The sequence below is a fragment of the Gorilla gorilla genome, chromosome 1 (assembly GCF_029281585.2).
Source record: "Gorilla gorilla gorilla isolate KB3781 chromosome 1, NHGRI_mGorGor1-v2.1_pri, whole genome shotgun sequence".
Classification (NCBI taxonomy): domain Eukaryota; kingdom Metazoa; phylum Chordata; class Mammalia; order Primates; family Hominidae; genus Gorilla; species Gorilla gorilla.
The window spans coordinates 214112233-214139648 of NC_073224.2; the positions used below are offsets into that span (position 1 = coordinate 214112233).

The following is a 27416-nucleotide window of genomic DNA, read 5'->3' on the forward strand; positions in this document are numbered from 1 at the left end:
AGGAAAAGCACTTAGAACCACTCTAGTTAGTCTTCTCTAATTTTATTACAGGGCATGTTGGGGACAGGGGAGGGAAGTGTTACAGGAGTGACAGGAGGGCAGCCCGGGGCCCTCTCCCACCCTGAGCCTCAAGGCCTGGTGGGGGACAGGAACTGCAGAGGCATCAGATAAGGCCTCAGAAAGCCCAGGCCATCATTTTCCATGGGACCAGGCTGGCTCAATGTGGAACTGGCCCTCCCAGAGCAGCAGGAGAAGGGCTCGCATGGGCTGCCCCTGCCACCTGTGCCTGACAGGATGGGGGAGGCACAGAGAGAGCATCAGACGCCCTCCCTCCCCATAAGGGGCATGGGGGATGGGGACACTTCCTCCCAGAACACAGGGAACCTGGCTGAGCTGGCTGGCTCATGCCCCATCTGGTCTAGAGGTCAGAGGGGAGTGAGACACTCTGGTTTGAAAGGCCTTCCTTTCCACTTTGGGGAAAACAGGCAGGGAGAGAGGTGAGGGTGCCATGCCAAAAAACACCCCCAAATCCAAATGCAGACTTTGGAGCCACATGTGGGTTTGAATCTCAACTCTACCTGAGTGACCCTGGGCAAGTCACTTCACTTCCCTGAGACTCAAGTTTCATCAAGATGGGAACAATGAGCATCTGCCTCACAGGCTTGTCGTGAGGATTAAGTGAGAAGGTGCATGTAATATTAGCGATGACTGGATGATACAAAATTAAGAACAAGGCTGGGCACGGTTGCTCACGCCTGTAATCCCAGCACTTTGGGAGGCTGAGGCAGGTGGATCACCTGAGGTCAGGAGTTCCAGATCAGCCTGAACAATATGGTGAAACCCCATCTCTACTAAAAATACAAAAATTAGCCAGGCATGGTGGCATGCACCTGTAATCCCAGCTACTCGGGAGGCTGAGGCAAGAGAATTGCTTGAACCTGGGAGGTGGAGGTTGCAGTGAGCCAAGATCGAGCCATAGCACTCCAGCCTGGGTGACAGAGCAAGACTCCGTCTCAAAACAAAACAAAACAAAACAAAATTGAGAACAAGACTGGCTGGGGAAGGCTCAGTGGACACGCCCAAGGCAAGTGGGGTAACTCGGCACATAGAAGGCCCAGGAGTGGCTGCGGAGATGTCTGCCTTCCTTCTTCCTCTGCCAGGCTGAGTGAGCCCCGGGTGGGGTGAGGGGGTGGGGAGAGAACTGGGGGCTGGGGAGGGGGCAGCCTGACTTCAAGACCTTAATGAAAGAGAGTGCAGGCATGCCTGTGGGTCTGTGTGGAGGATGCGACAGTGCTGGGGATCATGGATCCTCTGAGGACTGTTTTTAAAAAGCTGAAGAGGAGAAGGAAGAGAGGACTACTTCCCATAGGTGCAGCTGCAAAGACATCAAGCTGGACCCATCGAGGATTTCGGATTCAGCCATCATGGGGCTGCTGCCGGGGAAGCCACTGCCCCTCCTTTCTCCTCAGCACTGGGGTTATAAAAAAATACCTACAAACCATGAGAAAGTTTGTGTAAAAACACTTTTCTGCACATATAAAAAGAGAGACTGGCCATGGTCAGTGGCTCAGGACGTGGACCAAAGTCCCAAGAGTGGCCAAGGGGAGTCCGTGGTGCCTCAGAGGTAGAAGAGCTAGCCTGGGGCACCCCTGGTTGCCGGGACAGTGCCGGCTCTGGAGAAGGCTGTGGTGTTTGGCTGGGTTGTGCTTCTGTGGATGCAAGGTCTGAGGGGCAAGAGGGGCGGCAGGAGCGCTGGCTCCCGCAGTCCTGCAGAGACCCTGTGCTAAGGTAGGTGGTGGGAGTGCCTTGGCCCTGGGCCTCGGGAACCCCCTTAGTGAACCCCATGGCTAAAGGCAGAAACCCCTTCACAGTAAACTTCCCCAGACAGCTGGTCAGTGGCGTGGTCAGGGAAGCTGCAGGGGGTCCCGTCTGATTTCCACTCTGATGGAGGGTTCTGCCCAGAGGCTCCAGAAGACTGGCTCCTGCTGAGACTGACCCCAGCTGGGGACATCAGGCACAGGAGGGCAGTCCGGGGTATGGCCAGGAACGAAGGCTCTAGATAAACAGGGGAGCCGCCTTGGCAGCCTGGCCCCTCCTGGCTGGGGCTTCTTGATGTTTCCTGTGGGAAGGGCTGAAAGCAAGGAGAGGGTGGTGGCCCCGTCTTCCTAGCCTGCTCCTCCCTCCATTCTTCACCCCACAAGGGCCTAGACTGTGTGGCTGGCTAGGAAAGGTCCAGGGAGTTCACCCAGGCCCTGATCTGGGGGGGCCAAGCAGCTTCCAGAGCCAAATGGGTAGGGAGAGCCGAGTGACAGTCAGAGCTAGAGGTTCCTCTGCCCAGTCAGCCCAGGCATCCCTTGTCTACCCGCCACCATGGAGCCAAGGCTGTGGTGGCCACCCTCAGTGGATCTTGTACCCCCCAAGGCAGCCTAGGAGTGGGGTGGGAGTGGGCGGCATCTGCAGTCTGAAATGGGCTGAGGACCACTCTGGCTCTGAGGCGTGGGGGCCTGTGCATCAGATCCCGTCCAGGCACTCTAGGGCTGGAGGAGGGGCAGGCCACGCCGGAGTCCCTCCTTCAGGAACTGCATGTAGGTGGCCGTGGACGGGTCTTCAAAGGTGGATGAGAAGCTGAAGAGATTGCTCTCGATTTCCTCGGGCTTCATGGAGGTGATGTCCAAGAAGTAGTTGGCATTGATGTGGTGGACCTGGGAGAAGGGCCGGGTGAGGCAAGTGGGGCGGAGGGGGGCCCCCAGGCTCCCTGTGCCCTCTGTTCTATGGGGAGAAGCAGGGATGCTATCAGGCCTTGACTGTCCTTGTCTGAGGTGGATGATGGGCAGGCAGTGCTGCCGTAAGCCCTCGCCAGCACCCGACACCATCTCATCACCCTGTGTCTGACGAGGGGGCTCCTCCCTGCCTTGCCTACCAAGTGAAAACCCAACACCTTCCAACATCACCTCTTCTACTAGCCCTCTGCCCCCGCCCCCCGAAATGACCCCTCTCCTCTGTTCCTGTGACCCCGGACTCCATCCTGAACTCCGTGCTCCCTTCTCTCACTGCAGCCTCACATTCAATGGGCCTCTCCTTTGGCCTCTCGCTCCAGAGATTGAGCTCCTTCAGCACGGGGCCGTGTCTTTATCTTTGTGCCTGGCACACAGTAGGTGCCCAGTAGATGAACAAATGAATGTATCAGCATTCAATCAACATTCATATGAATGGGAGGCCTGGTTCTCCCAACCAGGCCCAGCCTCATCCAGTTCCCCGACACCATCTCATCACCCTTGTGCCTGGGACAGCAGATGCCTTCTGCCTGGTGCCCTTTCCTTTGCACCAAACCCTCACTGGACACCTCTCCCGTGACAGCCCCTGCTCCTGAACTGCTCCCATCCTAAGATCCTGAGGAAGCCGGCCCCCTCCTACAGCCCTGGGTCCCACACTAACCATGCCTTGGGACTTAAAGGATAAGGGGTCGCTTTGATCAGAAGAACTGGAGATCTGAGGCTCAAGGGCAGGCCTCGGTTCAAAGCCAGCTGCACTTAATTGACTGCAACATTTGTCCAGTCTCTGAACTTTCTGGGCCTCCTTCCTTGTTTATAAAATGGGTATTCATGACCATCCATCTCCCAAAGCTGCTGTGAGGCCCCAGTGAGAAGACTTGCTGAGTGCTAGGTAAGGGGCCCTTAGGGAGAGGTGGGGTCTTGAATCTTGGCTCAGGGCCCTCTCCTGGTCTTCTCTGTCACAAGGCCTGGTTCCTCCCTCCCCTTCCATCCCAGGACTGGCTGCCATGGTCCAAGGTGAGCCTTCCCTTCCAGGCTGTGTTTCTAGGGAGGCGCTGACTCTGCCTCGGGACTATGCTCACTGCTGCGCAGCCCCCAATGACCAATACCTGCATCACGATTCCTGTTTCTACATGGGGACAACAGAGGCTTAGACTGGGTAAGAGACTAGCTTGAGGCTTTGCAGCCAGGAAGTGGCAGGGACAGTCCCGAAGCCTGATGAAGTCTGCACATCCACGCCTCCTGCTGGTTGCTCCCGGGACCCTGAGGTGCCTGGGCCCTGTGGGGTCTGAGTGGGGGTGCCTACCACGGTGCCATTGGGCAGGCAGATCATCATCTCCACGGGGAAGCTGTACTTCTCCAGGTGCAGGCCAGCCAGCTTCTGGTGGGACGAGTTCTCCTGGTTGTTCTGTGGGGACAGTTGCACATTCCTGATGCCGCGGCCCCCACCACTGTTCCGGACGCTCCTGTTCCTGCCCACTTGCCCGCTCACCTGCAGTTCCTCCAGCTCCTTCACCAGGGACCAGGTGCTGATGAAGCTCTCGTTGAGCAGGGTGAGGATGGGCGAACTTTCCAGGACAGTCTCCCGGAGAGTCCGCCCTGAACCTGTTCAGGAAGAGGAAAAAGCTGGAAGACAGAAGGGTGAGGTGCCCCCACATCTTGCTGGGGTGCAATCTTGCTTTGGGGAGACCTCACGGGCTGCAGGACAGTCTCTGCACCCAAGTGAAATAACAGATTCAAAGAGCCTGAGGCAGAGTAGGTGCTGAATAAATGATAGTTGGAATTAACATCAATAATATACCAGCATCCTGGGCTGAGATTAGGGTTAGGGGTTCTACCTGGCCCCGGGGACTTGCAGACAGTGACAGCTTCTTAAATCCAATGAACCCTCTGTGTCCCAGGGCCTTCACACAGGCTGTTCCTCTACCTGGAACACTCCATCCGGTCACTTGAGAAACTCCTACTCATCCTTCAAAGTCTCAGCGTAAATATCACTGTCTTCACAAAGCCTTCCCTGACCCCCAGTTATACACTCTGGTGCCACTCTGGACTGTCCCCTGTAGAACATTCACCGTGCTTGTACTGACTCATTCGGTGTCTGCCTTTGCACTGTGTCTCCCCCTTTGAGGGCAGGGACCCCTTCTGCCTTCCTCACTGTGGGACGCCAGCACCCAGCCCACTGCTGCACTGACGGTTGACGGGGTGAGAGTGGGGCACTGTTTTGTTCATCTTTGTGCCCACTGCCAGACACCCAAAGGACGTTGCATCTAGGGGGCCTCTGGTGAATTTCCTGAATCAATTAACACAAGCCCAGCCTCTGACGTGATTTTCTCTCTTACACGTATACAACGCTTTACAGTGTATGCGGCACTTTCACCTCCATGTCCACAGCTATGAGAGGTAAGTGTGTTATCCCCTCTTACTATTGAGAAAACTGAGGCTCAGGGAGGGGAAGACACTTGGTCAAGGTTACCAAGCTGACAATGGCTGAGTTTGAACCCAGTCTGCCAGGGCCCTTTCTTCAGCATCTGGTAGCTCCCTCTCGGCTCAGCACAGAAACCCCCAAGCCCTTACCCCACGCCCCTACCATGGGCAGTCCCCGAGGCCCTCACGACTCAACAGAAGAGTCCCATTGGTCTCAGAGCCTCTGGTACCCCACAAGGTGTGGACTTTCCCACTGCTCCCCTTAGATCCAGCCGGGCCCCTCACCTCAGCAGGACTGGTCGTCCAGGGCCCCCCACAGCAGGATTGAGTGCACCAGCTTGTTCTCAGCCTTGGCTCGGTCGAAGGCCTCAGTGAACGGCAAGTAGGAGACCTGGGGCCACACCGAGACAGAGCGAAGCCATCATCAAAGCGGCCAGGGTCCCACTCAGGGGCTGAGTCTGTAGTGTGTGCAAGTGTGTGTGTCTGTGTGTGTTTATGTTTGTGTGTAGGCATATATATTTGTGTGTGTGTATGTTTGTGTATATGTACATTTGTATGTGTATATATATGTTTGTGTATGTTTGTATATATGTGTGTGTGGGTGTGTATATGTTAGTGTGTGTGTTTGTATGTGTATGAAGGGGGTGCTGCTGAGCCAGGGGATGGATGTCTCCTCCAAGTTCTATTTATTATTATTATTTTCATTTATTTTTTATTTTGAGATGGAGTCTCACTCTGTTGCCCAGGCTGGAGTGCAGTGGCGCAATCATAGCTCATTGCAGCCTTGAACTCCTGGGCTCAAACAGTCCTCCTGCCTCAGCCTCCCCAAAGCTTTGGTACTACAGGTGCGTGCTACCACCACCCCCAGGTAATTAAAAAAATTCTTTTGTAGATATGGGGTCTCGCTATGTTGCCCAGATTGCTCTTGAACTCCTGGCCACAAGTGATTCTCTGCCTCAGCCTCCCAAAGTTTTGGATTATAGGCATGAGCCACTGCACCTGGCCTCTTCCTCCAAGTTCTGAATGGCAGCGGGGAGGCCCCGCTGGCACAGCTGGGCCCAACAGTGAGACAGCCTCAGTAGCAAGCCCTGCACACACACCAGCGCCTGTGCCCAGCTGCTGCTCCACAGCTCCCAGCCTCTGCCCATGCAGCCTGACCCTGGCCTTCACCCCTGCCCAGCCTCACCTTCTTGAAGGGGTACATGGCCACCTCCAGGCGCCGGGCAGCCTCCTCCCAGCTCAGCTCCTGCTGCCACTTGATCTCCTCAAACACAAACTGCAGGGTCTCCCCTGAGGGCAGGTGGCTGTCGATCATGCTGCCATCCTCATCCAGGATCACAGAGGGCACGGAGGGGCCCGTGGCCTCCAGCTCCATCTGGGCCAGAGGTCAGTGGTGGGGGGAAGGCTCAGAGATGGGCAAGAATCCTCAGGGGCTCCCCTAGAGACCCTCCAAGATGCTCCACTCATTGCAGAGGGAGGGCGGGGCCCTGCAGCCGAGCCCACCTGGATGGGAGCCTCCTGTGCGCTCACCTGGGGTATGTAGCCGATGTCCACCTCCATATTGCTGCTTTCACTGGCCCCGTAAAGCCACTCCATGTCCACATTCAGAGACCTGGGATGGCCAGGGCAGAGTGACACCATCATCAAAGCCCATTATCTGTGTCACACTTTATCTCACATAATACCTGCAACTGTCTCCACTTTCCAGATGAGGACACTGAGGTTTCTCAAGGTGAACACCTGCTCTCAGAGCCACTGGGATTCTGGCTGCAGAGCCCTGGCCCTCTTCCCCACCAGGCTGCCCCTTCCTAAGGCACTGGAGCCACTTCACCATCCGCCGGCCCTGCCCCTCGCAATTCACAAAGGGCCTGCACAGCCATGGTCCGGGTACTCTCCAGGACCCTTTGAAGCAGAGAGATGGCCAGTGCCTCAAGGCGGGTCACAGGGTGGGGCAGGAATGAAAACGAGCACCGTGGTCCCTGCACAGGCCTCTGGCGGGCAGCAGGAAATCTGAGCCGAGCAGTGCAATCTGCAGATCCGCCGCACGAGGGAGCTCCAGCACTGACAAACCACCACCTCCACAGCAGGGGGCACAGAGGGCAGAGCTAGGTACCCCCCGCCGGGGGTCAGCAGTCCCTGGTGCCTCGTCCTTAGACATGAGCCCAGGAACAGCTGGTCCTGGTGCTGGTCACTGCCTCTCTCCTTCTGTCCCATACAGTCCAGGCCCCCTCCTCAACAACCCTGGGATGGAGGCAGGTGTGCCCAGCCCTAGGTGAGCAGATGGAGGGCTTGTGCCCTCCTCTTCCTTTTCCCTTTGACCGGAAAGCCCCTGCCCTTCCCACTCTGGGGAGGGAGGGAAGCCACCCCCACTCCTAGGGGCAATTTTCTCTTCCCATGTTATCCCAACCATCCTCTCACGCCTGCCCTGTGGGTGAAGTAGGCCAGGAGTCAGTCTCCCATCCGGCAGATGAGGAAACAGGCCTACAGAGGGCCAGGGCCTTGCCCACAACCACACAGCCAATGGGTTCCACAGCTGAGACTTAACTGCAGACCTCCTGGCTCCCAGCCAGGTCTTATCCCTGTAGAGCAGTCACTCAGGCCCACTAGGTGGCCATTTGCTATCAGTTAGGAATCTGGACAAACTTGAAGCCAGGGCCTCCTGGGTCCTCTACTCTGCTGACAGGTGGCCAGCCCTGAGGAGGTGAGGCAAGCAGGTGGCTGGTGTAGCACCGTCCTGGAAGCCCCTCTGGGGCTCTGCAGCAGTGGAGGGCCTGCCCTCGGCCTTTGGATGTGCTGTTCCTCTGCCTAGCAAAACCCTCACAGCCCTGATCTCTGCTGAGATGACCTTTTTCTTCTGGGAAGCCTTCCTGGACCCCACAGCTGGGTCCCTGCCTAGCTGCTGGCCTTCCCCTTGGTGGCGTGCACAGGCTGCGGTTACAGCTCTGCCTGGGGCCTGTCAGCAGTGTGAGGGCGGGGAGGCCCAGCTTCAGGAAGGGTCTGTGGACTGCTGCACTGGGTCCCAGGCACAGAGGTGGAGGGCCAGGCCACGGGTGCCTGGGAAGAGCTAGTGGGTGATCAGCTCATCCTCTTGCCTGCCTCATGCCGCCTCCTGCCACGTCACCCCACGAGATGGGCTCTGGGGAGCAAACAAGGGGCAGAGACAGAAGAGGCCCCTAGGCTCCTGGAGCTGGGGAGCAGGACAAGCTGTAGGAGGGAGCCAAGGATGGGCCAGGGTCAAGCTCCCACCTGTGGTTGGGCACGAAGAGCCGGAAGTCGCGGACGTGGGTGGCGTCTTTGGAGAGGATGATGTGGCCGGTGAACTGAGCAGGGGAGAACCAAAAGGGGAAGTCGGGCGGCTCACTGAGCTGGAACTCGGCATGGATCCTGTGGGGAAGGGGATCTGCTGCACCAGAGCTGCCCACCTTCTCCCCAGGAGCCCGGGAAGCCTTGGCCAGAATCAGCAGGGAGAGGAGGCTGAGTGTGGGGGTGGAGGTGGATGGGCCAAGGGGCAGCAGCGAGGCTCTCCAAATGCTGCTCATCCTTCGAGGCCCAGGTCACATGCCCCTCCTCTGGAAGCCCTGCCTGGACCCCCTCCCCCAGCCTTCACAGCTTCTGGAGGGCATGTGTGACTGGGTGTCCTTCCCGCTTCTGTGTGGATGGCACAACCATGGCTACCAGCCCCGTGCCAAGCAAGTTCCACAACTTTTCTTTCTGAACCCTCATGTGCCTTACGAGGAAGTCATCAGCACCCGGATCCACAGGTGAGAAAACTGAGGCTCAGAGAGCCAAAGCTGCTTGCCCAAGACGGCAGTGGGAGGAGAGGTGGAGCTGGGGGGCTCAAGCCGGGCCCTCCCCTCTGGGCGCTGTACCGTCATGCCTCCCCGGGGCTCCAGGCCAGCCAGTGTGGCCCACTCACCGGAACATCACAGTGTAGTAGAAGTCGCTGATGGCAGTCAGGCAGGCCACGGCTCCCTGAGGGGCAAAGCGGGTCTTCACAAAGGGCCGAGGGTGGAACATGCTCAGGAGCCGGTGGATGATGACCTGTGGGCGGCGGGAGGCACGTACTGGCTTGCTGGGTCCCGCTGGGCCTGGATCCGCTGGGGTGGGGGTCAGCCCAGACCCGACGGCCCAGGGGCCCCATGGGGAGGGGGCAGGTCCAGAGGAAGGCAGGAGAGCAGGTGGGGCAGGCCTGGCACTGGGGTCCAGGCGCAGACAGGGGTGGCCACTCCTGGGCTGGGGCGGAGGGGCCCCACGTCGCACCCCAGCTGTCCTCACCTCCTTGCCCTTGGGCGGCGGTGGATAGAAGCGGTTGTTGGACAGGTAGCCAGTGAACACGCTCAGCTCACTGGGGATGATCCACCAGGGCTCACCCAGCTCCTGGCCTGGCGGGGGAAGGAAGGGCTGGAAGTGGCGGGTGGCAAACACTGCACTTGGTGAGGCGGCGGCCGTCCAGTTTCGGAGGCCGGACAGGGCGAGGCGGGAGACCTGGGGCAGGGGAAAGCAAAGCTCCAGGAATCTGAGAACATGACTCTGGGGTCTCCTGTACCATGTGGGTGGAGGTCTCCCTCAAGCCCCGAGCCAGCCCACACCAAGGGAGCAGATGGACCCCAGGGAGGTTCCTGCCCTGGTGATGGCCACAAGCTTAGCAATATCCCGCCAGAGAGAGGATCCTCTCCCTGCTGCAGTGCCTCTGCAGCCCACCCAGGCGCAGCCCAGGCCAGAGCAGCTCGCTCGAGGGCAAGGTTGGAATGGGGACGGTGGGGCTCTGTGCCTCACATAGTGCTACCTCCATCCTATGCATAAGCCCGTGGGCCAGCCTTGGGTGCCACCACCCTGCCTGGCTTCCCTGGCCCTCCAGCAGCCCTACTCTCCCTCCCCAATCTCCTCTCCAAGTCTCCTCCCAGGGACTAATGTCCCACTGGCCAGCTCAGGGTTTCGGTTTGGAGCTAAGTCCGATGAGGGTGGTGGCCAATCATGTTTGAGGTGAAATCTCTAGGGTCAAGAGCAGGATGAGACCACAGGGAAGGGGAAGGAAGGCCACCCCCAGAAGGGCCCTGCCTTAAGTACAGCCTGCCCCACCCTGGGCAAAAGGCCCTCCCTAAGCCCGAGTCCTCATCAGTGACCTGCCTCGCCTCTGTCTGACAAGCTGATGGCTCGGAGAGGACGCTCAGAGACCACAGAGCTGTCTACACGTCGGCCAGCATTTGGGGAACAGCAGATTCCCTCTTTTGTCGCCACCTCCCTGGCAGCAGGAGCTCAGGCTTGGTGGGAGGTGGGAGGAAAGCAGGCAGGGAGCTCCCACAGAGACAGATTTAACAGGCGGTTCTCAAGGCAGAGCTGGCTGTGCGGGGCCAGGCCGAGCCCGCCTTCCTGGGTCCTGCTTGTAGGCTTGCCACCCCCCGCAGGGGACCTGCCAGCGATGGGTGCTGGGCTTGGTGGGGCTCTGCTCGGGGGCCAGGGCTAGGGGTGCTGCTCCTGCCTCACCCCAGTTCTTGCTGTCTGTGCGGACTTATCTGCTCAGACCAGCCCATCACTGCCAAACTCATGGAGATGGGTTTCCCGTCTCCTTTTGTGGAAGGTCAGACCGGTTTTGACCACTTCCTGGACTCCTGCCTATCTGCTGCACTGTCTCCTTGGCTGAGAAGAACACGTTTATTCATTTGTTCATTCCACAAAATGTTTTATGCACCTACTGTATAGGAAGTTTCTATCAGGGTACACTGTGCACCCTGTCTTCTTGGAGCTTATAGTGGGAGACGGCAAGTAAACAGGACCCAAAATGGGCAATGCCCTTCCCTGCGAGCTCCTCCTTGGAATTTCTGTCCCTCCCTGAACCTGCAGCGATGAGGTTAAGAAAGGGGCTCCCAGCTGGGCATGGTGGCTCACGCCTGTAATCCCTATAATCCCTGTACGCCTGTAATTCGGGAGGCCGAGGCAGGTGGATCACGAGGTCAGGAGATTGAAACCATCCTGGTCAACATGGTGAAACCCCGTCTCTACTAAAAATACAAAGAAATTAGCCGGGCGTGGTGGTGGGCACCTGTAGTCCCAGCTACTTGGGAGGCTGAAGCAGGAGAATAGCTTGAACCCGGGAGGCGGAGCTTGCAGTGAGCAGAGATCGTGCCACTGCACTCCAGCCTGGGTGACAGAGCGAGACTCCGTCCCAAAAAAAAAAAAAAGAAAAAGAAAGGGGCTCCCCAGCACTGCTTCCCTGGGCTGGGCCAGGTGGCAATTCCGCCACAGGTGCCAGCCTCAAGGTCATTCCCAAGTTTCTTTTGCCATGTGGCTGCCAGGCTCTAGAGTTGGGCACTGCCAAGGGGCTGCTGCTGGGCAGCAGACATCCAACATCCCCTGGGGACCTCAACTTCAACATGTGCAGACTGACCTCATTCTCTACCCCCTACTCCCTCCCCGCCTACAGTCCCCATCTGGGCAAGCAGCCCACCATGCCCCTGGTCATCAGCCAGAAGCCTGAGTCATCCAACTCCTGCCCACCCACTGTCCATGAGGAGCCGCTCCCTGCCTTTCCTTCCCCAGCATCCTCCAGGCTGCCCTTACTCGCCATCTCCTCTCCGTCTCCCCTCCAGAACTGGTTTTCTTGCCTCCCATTTCTCCCCATTCTACACATGCCCCATCCCTGGCCTGGAGAGCCCAGGTCTGATGAGAAAGCTGTCTTATTTAAAATCTGCACGGTATTCAGCCACCATAGAATGAAGGCCAAAGGCAGGCAACAAAGCCCTTGGTGGGGTCTGGCACCTTCTCTCCTGGCCCCACTGACTGGGATGCCCCTGTGTGGGTCCTACATGCTCCGTGGGCCCAGACACACCCACTGCCTGGCCTCAGTGACCAGCCTGGCACTCCTGCCTTCAGGCCTCTGTTCGTGCTGAAGTGGCATTGGCTGAGATGAAAAGGCTGGGTCGGGCTGTGTGGGCTGGGCACAGAGAGGCAGTGTTCCTGGCAGAGGGAACCACATGTGAGAAGGCTCCCAGTTGGAAGAAAGCCTGGGGATTTGGAAGGAAGGAAGTCTGGTGTGGTTGGAACAGAGGAAGCCCACAGCAGGGAGGAGAGAGTGGGAGAGAGTGCAAAAGGGCAGGCAGGGGCTGAGGCAGCTTCATCCTGCAATGCGCTCAGGAGCCTGTCCAAAGGGCCTTGGGTTGGGGAGGGGCTGGCAAGGAGAGCATCTGTCCACCTCCTACCTCCACCTTCTCAGGTGCCCTCCCCACCCCACAGCCCTCTGGTGGGGACCAAACCTCCGGTCTAGATCATCAGAGTACCTATCAGGAGCCAGGCATCACGCTATGCCCCGTGAGGAAGAGATGGATGTGAGGGAAGTAATCATCATAGTATGTGGGGCGGCTGCACTAACAGGGTCTCTACCGCACTGCTGCTTCCTCCGAGACCCCCCCAGCCTGTGCTCAGTCACCCTGCTGAGCCCTCCTCATCCTGCAGTCTACCAGATGTCACTTCCTCTAGGAAGCTATCCCAGATTCCCCAATCTGGGGCAGAAGCTAATGCTTCTCAGAATCTCCTGCTCCCCCAGCAGGCTGTATGCCTGGACAGGAGGGACAACATCACCGCACATGGACCTCCAGGGCCTGGCTCTAGTGGGCACACAGAGGGCAGAGGAAAGATGGATGAATGGAGCAGAAACTCATCTTCAGGATGCACACAGATGACCCCACTGCCTGTGGTCCCCAACTCACCCCTAGGAAGCCATCTTTGCTCTTGGTCATGGTCTCCGGGAGCAGAGGCTGGAATCGGGCTTCTACGGTGAGCGTCTCCTCGCTAGGGTCAGGGGGCAACTCCTCCTCCTCGTAGCTGGCCGCGGGAGTTGACCCTATGAGACACAGACATCGGAGAGGCACTGCCCTTATGCTACAGGGCTCACCTCTCCCTCATCATCCACACTAGCTGGTGATTAACGGAGCCAGGCAGGGGGTGGGGGTAGCTGGGGTGTTAACAGTTAACAGTCACCAAAGTAACAACCAGTGTATCGCATTTTAGTTTCAGGATAGCCCAGGGAGGCAGATAATAACATTACCAACTCCATTTGACAAATGAGAAAGTGAAGGTTCAGAGAGGTAAAGTCACTTCCCCAGGTCACATAGCTAGATGGTGGGGGAATCGGGATTGAAACCCAGGCCTGTTTACTCAAAACCCATGACCAACCACGACCCTTTTCTAGGTCTTCTGGGACTGAGAGGAACTCAGTCAAGGGAACCGGAGTAATGAATGAAGCAAGAAATAGAAAACAGGCTCTTTGGTGTCATAGGGAGAGCACTGGTTTGAGAGTGAGGAGACCCACTTTCCCCTGCTTTTTTTTTTTTTTTTTGCCAGGGGGGGTGCGGCATTACCCCAGCTGTAGGAGGGGCTGGACTGGCAGTGTGGCTGGATTTGATTTCTTGGATCTTTTCCTGCTCAGAGATCTGGCAAGTCTATAACCTTCCCAGTACACAAGGATTCATTTTGAAGGGCTAAGGGAGAAATGATGCCTATTTCAAAAGGGGTGAGTAATAGTCACCAGTAACAAAGTGTAGCCAGCGGAGGGCGGGGGTGGGTCTTGCCCTGTCTGCCCTCTCAGGGCAGGGTAGTGGTACAGAGATGATGCCTGGCATTTGCTGGCTGACTGGCTAGCAGGCTGAATGATGCATTAAAGCAGTTCTCAACCAGAAGTCCTCAAAATCACCCAGGATGCCTTTAAACTACAGATGCTCAGAACCCACCTCAGACCTACTGAATGAGAATCTGCAGGGGTGAGAGTCTGGAATCTGCCCTTTTAATGAGCACTCCCTGCTGCTCCTGATGCAAATCCCTATTCTGAAGAATCACTTATTTCTGTATTTGTAAGTCAATGAGGTAAAACTTTCCAAAACGCAATCTAGAAACCCAAGAAGAAGGGAGCAACAGGAATATGCAGGGTTATTAGTCAGCCTTGCTTATTCAATTATTTTACTGATATCACAGATAAATATTAATAATAATGATTCCCAAGGCAGCTCATGCCTGTAATCCCAGCACTTTGGGAAGCCGAAGCAGGCGGATCACCTGAGGTTAGGAGTTTGAGACCAGCTTGGCCAACATGATGAAACCCCGTCTCTACTAAAAATGCCAAAATTAGCTGGGCATGGTGGTGCACCCCTGTAATCCCAGCCCAGCTACTCTGGAGGCTGAGACAGGAGAATTGCTTGAACTTGGGAGGCAGAGGTTGCAGTGAGCCGAGCACTCCAGCCTGGGTGACAGAGCAAGACTCCATCTCAAAAAAAAAACCAAAAACCAATAATAATAATGATGCCCCCACCACCTAGCTGTATGATCTGGGGAAGGGACTTCACCTCTCTGAGCCTTTGCTTTCTCATTTGTCAAATGGAATTGGTAATAATGTTATTAATTATAATAATAATACTCAGCATTTTACAGCCCTTTGGCTTTTTAATAAAAAGTTTTATTTCCTGACTTATGAGTAACATTTGCCCATTATAGGTAATTTGTAAAAATTTTAAGGGATAAGGCAGAAAATTAAACATGCTCATAACTCTACCAAATAGAACTAGTTGGCTCTATTTCCTGCTTGGATTTGATTCCCCCTGCCCTTTGATTTCTCAATACTTGGTCCATTTTTGCATTCACAGCCTAGAGGTAATGGGGGAATTCTTTAACCCTGATGGAGAAAAAGATTTCTGTGCAAAACATTAAAAGTGCACCTCAAGCTTTGCTAACATGTCATTATGAGAGAACTCTCACTCTGGCCACAAAAAACGACAAAGAGGTAGCTGTGCAAATGCTCAGAAGTGTATGCAAAACAAGAAGTACAGGCAAGGCCACAAGGGGACGACCTGTTTATCTGCCCATCTGCTTTCATGACAGAACTGCCTGCCACTGAGAGACATTGATACACATCCACTCCAGCTCATTAGCATTTTTCATCCAACCTTCCTCCTCTAGCAGCGATCACAGGTCACCGGGCCAGCACGGAGCCAACCTACACAATACACCCCTGAAAAACAGCAGGCTAGTGACAGTGCTTTGAAGCTTATGCGCCCGAAACAGCCAGCATGTCTCTCTTGCCTTTCCCATCAATGACTGACTTACACCAGGCAATCTGGGTAATAAGTAGGTGCCCAAGATCCTAAGTTCAAGAAATGTCACAAGAAGTTGGAAGAAAATGGGCACGGAGGTTAGGGTGGTGGTGGGGCAGCGAGAGAAGCATTTTATAATTCATTAGAATGTTTCAGCCCCTCATCTTTAACCAAATAAATAAATAAATAATCACTGACTGCACTAGGCAAAAATGATAGCAAGAATGGAATAGGAGGCCGGGCACAGTGGCTCACGCCTGTAATCCCAGCACTTTGGGAGGCTGAGGCGGGCAGATCTCTCGAGGTCAGGAGTTCGAGACCAGCCTGGCTAACAAAGCAAAACCCCGTCTCTACTAAAAATACAAAATCAGCCCGGCATGGTGGTAGGTGCCTGTAATCCCAGCTCCTGGGGAGGCTGAGGCAGGGGAATTGCTTGAACCAGGGAGGCAGAAGCTGCAGTGAGCTGAGATTGCGTCACTGCACTCCAGTCTAGGTGACAGAGCAAGACTCCATCTCAACAACAACAACAACAAAGAATGGAATAGGAATCTGAAAGCACCTAAGCAAAGTTTCAGATTTAGTAATAATAGGAATAGCTCCTGGCTGGGTGCGATGGTTCACACCTGTAATTCCAGCACTTTGGGAGGCCAAGGTAAGAGGATCGTTTGAGCCCAGGAGTTTGAGACCAGCCTAGGCAACGTAGTGAGACTGCATCTCTACAAAAATAGAAAAATCAGCTGGGCGTGGTAGCACATGCCTGTGGTCCCAGTTACTCAGGAGGCTGAGGCAGGAGGATCAATTGAGCCAGGGAAGTTGAGGCTGCAGTGAGCTGTGACTGCACCACTGCACTCCAGTCTGGGTGACAGAACAAGACCCTGTCTCAAAAAAAAAAAAAGTTATAGCTGCTGTCTATTGGAAATCTACTGCATATTCGTCACTGTGCATTTATTTTCTCTACTGAAACCTGTGAGCTGGTGCAGGACCCTGAAGCCAGATGGCCCCAGTTCTAGCCCTGGCTCCGCACCTTTCTAGCTTGGGAAACTGGGGAGCCTGCCTGTGCCTTAGTCTCTCAAACTATTAAACATGGGGATCATGACAGTGTCCATCTCCCAGGGCTACTGTGAGGTTTAAAGAGAGAACCCACATGAAGTACTTAAATACCTGGCACGGAGGAGGTGGCCAAGGAATGGTTTGTTTTTTTGGTTTTGCTTTGTTTGTTTGTTTTGAGACAGGGTCTCACTCTGTCGCCCAGGCTGGAGTGCAATGGTGTGATGTCAACTCACTGCAACCTCTGCCTCATGGCCTCTAGTGATCCTCCCACCTCAGCCTCCCAAGTAGCTGGGACTACAGGTGTGCACCACCACACCCGGCTAATTTTTGTATTTTTGTAGGGATGGGGTTTTGCCATGTTGACCAGGCTGGTCTTGAACTCCTGGGCTCAAGCGATCCTTCCATCTCCCAAAGTGTTGGGATTACAGGCGTGAACTACCTCGCAGACCAAAGAATGTTAACTGGTATTATTGCTCACAAGTCTGAGAAAAACAGGCTCAGGGGTTGCTGGAGCAGCTCGCCCAAGCCACCAGCTACAAAGTGTCAGAGCTGGGAGGAGTCCAGGGCCTCTGAGATCCCACGAGCTTCCCTCCACTCCAGACGGCCGCTCCTGCTCAGTGAAGACACCGTTGGCCAAGGCGCCCTCCTCCCCAGCCGCCAGCCTCTCCTGGTACCTGTTAGCTTCTCAGCAATGGGTTTGAACTCCTCAGGGCTGATGTACATATCCCCGTCAGTGTCCAAGGAGGAAAAGAGAAAAAGGCCATCTGTCCCCAGGGTCTTCAGCGCCAGTTCCTGCTTGGGAGGAGAGACTGGGCTGGGCACCATTTGGCGGCCTGGTCTCCTGGTCCCCAACAGGCAGTTGCTTCCGCATGGAGCCCCTTCTCCCACCGTCTTCCTGAGTTCTCCCAGTGCCTCCCGGTCCATCTGTGCAAATGTTGCCTCTGAACTGCCCCAGAGCCTCCAGTCCCTCCTGGTCCCTGCTCATTCACTGTCTGGTCCGACTGCCCCCTCCCAGTTTGTCCCCACTCCGCCTTCCGCCTGGCCCTGTTCCTCCTGCACCTTCTGTCCTCTCCTGTGTCCCCTCCTCACTGTCCCAGGGCTCCCCAGTGCCCCTTTAAGACTCTGCGGGAACCAGCTTCACTGTGTCCAGGTCACCCCTCTGGATAGAGACCCCTCCAGTCTGTCCCAGCCCCACACTGGCCTCCGTTCGCCTTCCCCCCATCAGCCCGGCCCCAGGCACCCCCCATCCGCCTCCCGTGTCCCCTCCTTCCCGTGCTCCCTCCCGTCCAGTCCCCCTCCGCCCTCCGCCTCCCCCGACTCGTCCCTGCCCATGTCCCCCCTGCTGCCGAGGCTGGGTCCTTCAGTCCCCGCTCCCACGCTCCCGCCCCAGCCAGCTCGGGCCCGGACCTGCCGCGCGGCCGCCTGGGCCTCGGCGTGGCGGGCGCAGACCCGGACGGCGGCGGCAGCGGCGGCGGCCAGCAGGGCTCCGAGCAGCGCCAGGGAGCGGGCGCGGCGGCGCGGTGGCGCGGGAGGCTGCGCGGCGGGGCCGGGGCTGGGCGGCCCGCGTTGGCCCGGCCGGGCCCGGCCCATGGCTGCGGCTGGCGGCAGCTGCCGGCGGCCCCGGACGCGAAGGAGCGGGGTGGGGCCGGGGGCGGGGCGGCCGGGGCGGGGAGGGGCGGGGCGGCCGCAGGGGCCGGGATGGGGGTCGCTGGTTCCCGGCTTCGCAGCCCGGCCAGAGCCCGGGGCGGGGTCAGCTACACCGGAGCGCCAAGAGGGGCTGATCGCGTCTATGCGGTCGGGTCCGTAGTCCCGGCCACCCCAGCCTCCCCAGGCTGCTTCCTGCCTCTCCGCGCCCCTTCCCGTGCTTCCGTTCCCAAAGCTAAGCCAGGCCTCTGCGGCCCACTTGCCTGGCCCAGCCCAGAGAGCGATTCCAGACTGGGGACTGGGACAAAGAAGGGGCTGGGGCCAGAGGCTGGGGAGAAGCCACACACCCTGTGCTTTCCTGGAGAAGGGGCGTCGGGGGCCACTGAGGCCTCGTGTCCTCCTCTGCTGGCAGCCGTGCACGAGGCCAGAGACTGCTGAGGGGCATCCGTCCATCCTTATCCCACCAGTTTTCTAAAAGTTCCTCTGTCATCTAGAGCAAGACAAATTAAAAAGAAAGCCCAGCCCCTGTTCCCCTCATGTGCAGTTGGGGGGCCACCTCCACAGATACATGGGTTATGGGGATTGGCCTTGTTCCAGGCACAGCAGGTGCAGCTCTGAACCTGCACTTCCCTGGGCCCAAATTTCCTCATCTCCACCAAGGAGTTAAAAGAGCCCCCCAACCCCCACCCTCCGGGCTCTGGTCTGGTGAGGGGAAGGCGAGGCTCCAGCCCCTCAGCAGCTGGAGCTACCAGAGGCCCTGGCTTTTCTGGAGAACAGCACGCGGCATGCTTGGAGGAGGGCCTTGGAAATAGGGGTGGGTGGTGTTGAGGACATATTTTCATGCCTGTCAATCCCCAGGAGCCTTGGTTCCTTGGGGCTCTCTTCCATTCTTTCAAAGCCCCCAGTTACCATGGGGTGGCTCTAGATGTCTCTACCTGCGTTTTCTCAGGCGAGGGTGGCAGCTGCAGAAGCCTCTAGACAAGAACTCTGAGCCCAGAGGCGAGCAGTGCCTGCCTTTGCAGAGCCCCACCAACCCCCCAGCGCAGGGGCACCTGTCAGGCCTGAGGGATCCAAAGGATGCTGAGCTCTGCCCATGTGCTGGACTTCAGGTGGGGAGATTTACGCATTCTCTCACTCTGTTCTCAAGCCACCTTGTGAGGTAGAGACTGCTTCCCTGGTTTTCAAATGAAGAAGCCTGACCCCTGGCACCCAGGTCTATGGGTCCAGATCTCCTGCCATCCTGCCTCCCAGGCTTCCCAAGGGATGACCCGGTCGACCAAGTTGGGGGTGGGGTCCTGCCTCCACTGCCCATCCTGTTCTTCTTTGGTGGCCAGCCATGGCAGCGCCAGGTGAGGCCTTCCCAGTGCCCACACAGGGCGTGGCACATCGTGGGCACTCCTCAGTGTCTGTCGGATGAATGACCCCCAGGGACCTTCCAGAGTTGTGGGCCCAACCCAACCCTTGCCCTGTGCTCTGGCCCCAGTGTCCTTAGAGGGACCCACTGAGGGCCTGACATCTGGCGTTGGCTTCTGAAGGCTTCCAACTGTGCCACTTTCAACTCATTATTGCTACTGTTTGGGGACACCCTGTGTACGATACATGCTACTAGAAAACCAAATTCCATTCTATTGGAAGCAAAACTAGTAGAGCACAAAGCAGGTTAGGAGGGGAAGATTGATGAGCTAAGGCTTCTGGAAAATAAACAAAGGAAGTTTTCTTTCCCAGATAACTTTTATTTATTACACTTGCTTTTTCTTAAAGATACAGATACCCCACTGGTCTCTGCTGCCCAGTGCTGAAGAAATGGGTTTCTGGGGCTTGCGGGACTTGGGGGATGATTCTAGAAGCTCGGGAAGGCGCACAGTGGGGGTGGGTTTATGACAATCAGGTCAGATCAGTGTGCCTCTGTGAAAAGGATCAATCTTGGGCCCAGCTCTGGGAGATGTCAGTTCTGGGAGGTGTCAGCTCTGGGACTGGCAGTGGAGCAGGGCTGGTTTCCCACTGGAGGGCGCCCTTCCCAGAAGGGCTTGTCCCAAACCAAGATCCCCGGCAGGGCAAGGCCGTGAGAGATAGGGCCTAGTGGGCGGTTCTGGCTGGGGCAGCCCTGCAGGATCTCTTTGGCACCTTGCTGTTGCCTCCCAGTGGGCAAGGGTGACACTTGGGAACTGGCAGCCCATGGGAACCACAGCAAGGTGAGTGACACACTGGCCACGCCCATGAGGGTCTCGGAGATTAGTGGGCACTCGCTCATTCATCCTTCCAACACATGTATTGAAGGGCTACTACGCCGTGTCCTGGCGATTGGGTGTCCATCAGAAAACAAAACAGTCTCTGCTCTTCCAGATGAGTCAATGGATACTGCAACCTTCCTCTCGAGGGGTAAGTGCTCTGAGAGGGGTGTGCACAGAGGAGGGTCCCCCTGACTATCAGGAGGGCTCAGAAGAGGCTTCCCAGAGCAGAGGTCTGGCCAGACCTTGACTTCAGGAGATCACTAGGCATAGCACCCAGGAAGATCATTCCAGAGGGTGGGAATAGCAGAGGTGAAGGCCCAGTGGTGTGAAACTCAATGGAGTATCCGTAGCGTCTCGAGAATATAGTCCAGTGGATTTGAGCAGACGGACCCGGGGGGGAAGTACGAAGAGGGAGGAGGAGGAGGCAGGAAGGTTGGGCTGGTGCTCTGGCCAGCTTGTGAAAAGCCTGGACTTTACCATTGAGACAATGTGGAGGTATCAGAAGAGAGGGACATTCAGCCACTGCAGCACCCTTCAGACTCCCTACTGGGTCCCAGCTTCCGCCTGGGGGCACCCACACCCACCTCCCTGCGCAGAGGGTGTTGGTGTAAGCACTCCAGGCCACTCCATCCACCCATGAGAAGAGGAGGGAGCCTGACCTGCCTGCAGCCACATTTAAGTAGGGGCAGGGTCACTGCCTCGAATCGTGGTGTCTCTCTCTCTCTCTTTCTCTCTCCTACAGACACACACACCCCGATGTGTGTGTCTCTCTCTTTCTCTCTCCTACACACACACACGCACACGCACACGCACACACACACACACACATCCCTCCCTGCCTCCTAGTAGCATCCTCTTCTGCTTCCTGTCTCTTTGGGATAAACTCACCAGGAAAGGCCTTCTTCCTGCAGGGGGCGCTGCTGCCCTCCAGGGAATCAAATCAAATTAGGATTTTCCGTTCCAGTTTCACCGGCGACAGTGAGCCAGGAAGAGGGCCATTTGGCTCTGTTTTTTGTGTTTCTTCTCTTCATCTGGGACCCTAGAGAGGCAGGTGATTTTCCCCAAACCCAACCCTAACATCTTGGCAGCCAATAATAGGACCAACATTTGAGAACAAAGGATCACTTGGGGGAAACACGCTTCTGGTGCCACTGCAGGGGTTGCTTAAGCATGCCTGGACCATGTGGGCCTCTCCGCAAACTAAGTACCTGCTGTGTGCCAGGGACTGTTCTCAGCCCTGGGAACACAGTATTATAGAAGACGGGCAAGGCACTTCCTCTGTGGGGGCTGAATATTCTACTCGGAGGAAGGAAATGACAGACACACAAGGTAATTTCAGAGAAAGGTAAGTGTGAAGGAGTGAGACAGGGCACTGTGGCACAGTGCCACAGGCAGGCATAAGCAGCGTAGCTGGGAGGTGACACATACACTGCGCCTGGAATGGGAAGAAGCAGCCAGCTATGAGAAGAATCGAGGAAGGAGCGTCCCAGGCATGGAGAAGAGGGGAGAGCCGGTGCAAAGGCCTGGGGTGGAAACAAGCTTGGTATGTCCAGGAGACACACAGAAGGCAGAGTGAGTTATGGGGAGAGAAAAGCTTGGCGACAGAGGCTGGGGCAGGACATCGGAATCTCGCAGGCCACGGCAACAAACTTCATTCAATTTATTTATTGAGACAGGGTCTCACTCTGTCCCCCAGGCTGCAGTGCAGTGGCACGATCTCAGTTCACTGCAACCTTGAACTCCTGGGCTCAAAGCATCCTTCCACCCCAGCCTATCAAGTAGCTGGGACCACAGGTGTGAGTCACGGCACTTGGCCAAACTTCATTCTAGATATGATGTGAAACCATTATAAGGTCTTAAGCAGGGTGGTGACAATGTGTGACTTGGTTTTTTGTTGGTTTGTTTTTGAGATGGAATCTTGCTCTTGTCGCTCAGGCTGGAGTGTAGTGGCGCGATCTCGGCTCACTGAAACCTCCGCCTCCCGGATTCAAGCAATTCTCCTGCCTCAGCCTCCAGAGTAGCTGGGATTACAGGTGCCGGCCACCAAGCCTGGCTACTTTTTGTATTTTTAGTAGAGACAGGGTTTCACCATATTGGCCAAGCTCGTCTCAAACTCCTGACCTCAAGTGATCCGCCTACCTTGGCCTCCCAAAGTGCTGGGATTACAGGAGTGAGCCACCGCACTCGGCTGGTGACTTGTTTTTTAAAAGACCTTTCTGATAGCCCAGATGCAGAAACAACCCAAATTTCCAGCAATGAATGGATAAACAATGCAGTGTATCCATTTGATAAGTATTAGTTGGCAATAATAAACCTTAGAAACTTTAAGCTGGGTGGAAAAAGCCAAACACAAAGACCACGGCTTGTGTGATTCATTCAGTGAAATGTCCAGAATCCACAGATCCAGAGAGACAGAAACTAGATTAGCAGTTGCCTGGGGCTATAGTGGGAGACCGGGAGGAGGAGGCTGGGGAGTAACTGCTAATGGGTACAAAGTTTCTTCTGGGGAGATAAAATGTTCTAAAATTAGATTATAATGATGCTTGCACAACTCTGTGAATATACTAAAAAAACATGAATTGTCCATCTTTGAAGTGGGTGGATTTTATGGCATGTAAATGATATCCCAGTAAAGCCTCTTGGTTTTGATGTTTGTTTAAAGATCTTTCTGGTTTCTGGGTAGAGAATAGAGTTAGGGGATGAACAGAGGAAGGAGGGAGACAGGAGGCTAATGCAGTCCCCCAGACATAAGATGGCAGGGATTGGGCAGGCGTGGACAAGATATATGAGTGTAGCAGAGCCACAGACAGGATTTGCGGATGGGTCAGAAGTGGACGGTGAGAGGAAAGACCAGCATCAGCCGTGGGTTGAGCTTGGGTAGCTGGTGGCACCATCCTGAGATGAGGCACCCTGGAGGGACCCCGGCTGGGGAGAGGGCTTGGTCCAGTCTGCCAGGTTAAGATGCCTGAGAGCTGGCTGGGCGTGGTGGCTCACGCCTGTAATCCCAGCACTTTGGGATGCTGGGGTGGGCGGATCATGAGGTCAGGAGGTCGAGACCATCCTGGCCAACATGGTGAAACCCCATCTCTACTAAAAATACAAAAAATTAGCTGGGTGTGGGGGTGCACGCCTGTAGTCCCAGCTACTCGGGAGGCCGAGGCAGGAGAATCGCTTAAACCTGGAAGGCTGAGGTTGCAGTGGGCCAAGATCACACCACTGCACTCCAGCCTGGTGACAGAGGGAGACTCCAGCTCAAAAAAAAAAAAGATGCCTGAGAGTCACCCTCACGGAGGTGTCAAGGAGGCAGTTGTGTGTGTATGACTATGGGGCTATGAACTGTAGGGAAGGGGGGCATGGATTATAAATCTGGGAGTTGCCAGTCTAAAAATGGCACTTAAAGCCACAAGATTCAATGAGATCATTGAAGAGAGAGAAGAGAAGCCGCCTTTGGCCTATGTGGCCACAGATGCCGCCGTATCTTGGAATGTTGAGTGGCTTTGGCTGGATTTACAGGCATGGAGCTGTGGCTGTGATTAGCCAAAAAATAGATTAATGTTAGAGGTCATGACAGGCTTGGCTTGGCTCTCGTACTGTCCAGGCTGGGAGAGAGATTTGTTTCCCGGGGTCAGTAAATGCCCCCAGGACTTTGCCAGACGGACAGATTTATTCTCAGTATCACGAGTGCAGAGGCCCTGGTTACCCAGCCTGGCTGCCCACTAGTCACCTGGGGCCTTTGAAGGAGACCAATGCTTGGGGCCAACCCCCAGTTGGTTGGGGGAAAGAGGGACATTTTTACCAGCTCTCCAGTGATTTTGAGGGAGAAAATGTAAAGACGGCCAAGTTCCACACACAAGCCACAAAAAAGAGTTTGACATTCGGGGCCTTTCCAACGGTGAGTGTCAGGCACAGGCAGATGGTGCCGGATGATCTGGCCTGAATTCTGCTCCACTTGTCTTGTGTGTTTTGAACTGGGTCCAGGGCCAAGGAGGGAACAGTGCTGGGGGGTTAGCCACCCTGGTCCGCTCAGGACTGACACTGATGGAGCACCAAGGATGTGGGATGCTCGGTCCTACAAGCAGGAAAGCCCTAACTGGGATGAGCTAGTCACCCAAACAAGGGAGAGGCATAGCTCAGCTTGCATCTGAGAGGCTTTATTTCATCATCTCTGATCTTGGTTGTGCGCTTCAGAGGTTTTTTTTTTTTTACCACAAATGGGTACAAGAGGGCTTCATAATGACCAGACAAGAAAGTGTGAGCATCCTTATTAGACAGGAGCTAAGTGGTTATAAGTTGTATCATATAAATTAAGACAGAAAATGCAGAGGATTTTTTTTTTTTTTGAGACAAGGTCTCACTGTCACCCAGGCTGGAGTACAGTGGTGCAACTTCAGCTCACTGCAATCTCTGCCTCCCAGGCTCAACTGATCCTCTTACCTCTGCCTCCTGGGCTCAAGAGAGCCTCCTACCTCAGCCTCCCGAGTAGCTGGGATTACAGGTGCCTGCCACCACACCCGGCTAATTTTTGTATGTTTAGTAGAGATGGGGTTTCACCATGTTGGCCAGGCTGGTCTCTAACTCCTGACCTCAGGTGATCCGCCCACCTCGGCCTCCCAAAGTGCTGGGATTATGGTTGTGAGCCACTATACCCAGCCTATTTTATTTTGAGACGGGGTCTCACTCTGTTGCCCAGGCTGCAGTGCTATGGCATGATCATAGCTCACTGCAGCCTTGAACTCCTGGCCTCAAGCCAACCTCCCGCCTTGACCTCCCAAAGTGCTGGGATTACAGGTGTGAGCCACTGTACCCAGCCTCAGTGGAATGTTTATAATCCAAAAAACCACGAAAAGAATGAAATGTCTGTGCCTGAAATTAGGTGACGGTGAAAGAGGTCCACATAGGGTTTGCTCTGGGGATGGCAGGTATTGACTAGAAGCAGCACATGCAAGCCTTCTGGGTGCTGGAATAGTCTTGATCTTGACTGGGGAGGTGGTCATATGAGCGTGCATATAGGTCAACATTCCTTGCGGTGGTCATTTAAGAATAGTGCGTTTTAGGCTGGGCGCGGTGGCTCACGCCTGTAATCCCGACACTTTGGGAGGCTGAGGCGGGTGGATCACCTGAGGTCAGGAGTTCAAGAACAACCTGACTAACATGGTGAAACCCCGTTTCTACCAAAAATACAAAAATTAGCCGGGTGTGGTCCTGTAGTCCCAGCTACTCGGGAGGCCGAAGCATGAGAATCGCTTAAACCTGGGAGGCGGAATTTGCAGTGAGCTGAGATTGCGCCATTGCACGCCAGCCTGGGCGACAGAGTGACATCTTGTCTCAAAAAAAAAAAAAAAAGAATAGTGTATTTTACACATTACTGTATCTACATTATATCTCAAAAAAAATTTTTTTTGAAGTTTCACTTAAAAACTCAAGGAGAAATAGGACTGGTTTAAAACACTGGAGCCACGGAAAATTAAAGCACAACGAAGGCTTAACACCGGAGCCATGGAAAACAGTAGTATTTTATATTTTATTTTATTTTATTTTATTTTATTTTATTTTACTTTATTTTATTTTATTTTATTATTTTATTTTATATTTTATTTTATTTGAGACAGGTTCTCACTCTGTTGCCCAGGCTGGGCTTGCTAGGGCACAATCATAGCTCACTGCAGCCTTGGACTCCTGGCCTCAAGTGAACTGCCTTGAAACACCGGTTTGAAACACTGGAGCTTTGGAAAATTACAGCATGATGAAGGCAGACATGCTGACTGGGCTGGAGGAAAGGAGTGATTTCTCAGGAGACAGCTGGGACATGTGGACACAGATGAAAGGGAAGAGGAGGCAGATAGTTCCTGACTGCTCCAAAGATAGGCTAAGGGGATCGGGAGATATTAGGGATCCAAATGGCTCCATGACCCCTGGGAGGACCTTGAGAGCTGTAGTTGGTGGCACCAGTCAAGGCTGTGGGGTGGTCCCTTGGTGATCAGGTGAGCTGTGGACAGGGAAGGTGTCCAGACCACATGGTGATCATAGGTGGGGAACCGTGTGGAGTCAGGACCCTTCAGGAAGCACACGGAGAATGACACAGCAGAAGGTGACCCAGCCAGGCCGACTTAGGTAGAACCTGGGCAGGTGCGGAGCACTCAGTGTCCTGCTTGGAATTACCCATGGAGGAGGGGTGAAGGTAGACAATGTTATGTTTCAGCAATATGTGCTTTTGAGAGACCCAGAACTCGCTGGCTTCATACCTGCCACAAATCCTGAAGGTTTCAAAGAAGAATGAAAAGAAGGCCCCAGGCCCCACAAACAGCCTCCGTTGGCGCATGTGCGAGAGAAGGAGCCGGGCCACCTTGGGAAGCAGCTTCCATTTTCTAAAAGCGCAGCTGGGCCCGCTTGAAAGGAGTGGTAGAAACAGAGGGGGCAGCAGCCTGGAGGCTTGATCCGCGGCTACAGGGAAGAAGGGTCAGAGGAAAGGTTTCTGGTGCCCTTGAAGTCTCCCAGGCTCCTCAAAACCCAGGGAGTAAAAAAGCAGAGGAGAGGTCACGCACACAGGGCAGAGGGCACTCGGGCCTCGCAGCACTCCTGGGGCACAGGCTTCAGAAGCTTCCGCTTAGGAATCTGAGAATGGTTTTCCACTGAGACAGATGTAAGAGGAAAAAGAATTCCTAGGCCTCTCCACTCAGAAGTCGGAGGAAACTTTCAGAAATGTAAAGTGGGTCATCTCATGTGCTGCTTTAAACTCTTCCTAGCTTCTTGCTGCTCTCAGGTTAAAATTAAACTCTGTCTTAGTCCATTTTATGTTGCTATAACAGAAAAGCACATACTGGATAATTTATAAAGAAAGGAATGTATTTCTAGAGGCTGGGAAATCCAAGGTTGGGGGCCTACATCTGGCAAGGGCCTTCGTGCTGCGTCCGCTTGTGGCCAAAGGCAGAAGGGCAGAAGAGTGCCAGAGAGCAAGCAAGCAAGCAAGTGAGGGCTGAATCGGCTTTCAGAACAACCCGCGTTAATGCATTCACAAGGGCAGAGCCCTCATGGTCTAATTACCTCTTAACAAGCCAGGTTCCACTTCTTAATACCATCCAAAGGCAATTGCATTTCGACATGAGTTTTGGAGGGGACATTCAAACCAAAGCAAGTACTTACCTGCCCACCAGGCACTGAGGGATGGAACCCCTTCTGCCGACTTCCTTTCACCCCCCAGACCCTCCCACTCGCTTACTGCC

The 27416-nt window shown here is 55.2% G+C and overlaps 1 protein-coding gene across 2 annotated transcripts; it reads right to left on the reverse strand.

The window, feature by feature from the left end:
* Window positions 1-26: 26 nt before the first annotated feature.
* On the reverse strand, window positions 27-17949 carry SELENON (selenoprotein N). Of its 2 annotated transcripts, XM_055388249.2 has the most exons (13): window positions 17729-17942; window positions 16996-17113; window positions 16045-16146; window positions 12899-13032; window positions 9471-9680; window positions 9112-9236; window positions 8442-8579; window positions 6726-6807; window positions 6382-6570; window positions 5481-5586; window positions 4264-4376; window positions 4078-4179; window positions 27-2702 (listed from the first exon to the last, which is right to left on the reverse strand). In XM_055388249.2, exons 1-13 carry the CDS (start codon window positions 17909-17911, stop codon window positions 2532-2534), a joined length of 1773 nt encoding a protein of 590 aa, XP_055244224.2. In that variant the 5' UTR covers window positions 17912-17942; the 3' UTR covers window positions 27-2531. The 2 variants fall into 2 exon arrangements, with proteins under 2 accessions (XP_055244224.2, XP_030865337.1); XM_031009477.3 differs by lacking the exon at window positions 16045-16146 and having other exon boundaries at window positions 17729-17949.
* Between the last annotated feature and the right edge of the window lie 9467 nt (window positions 17950-27416).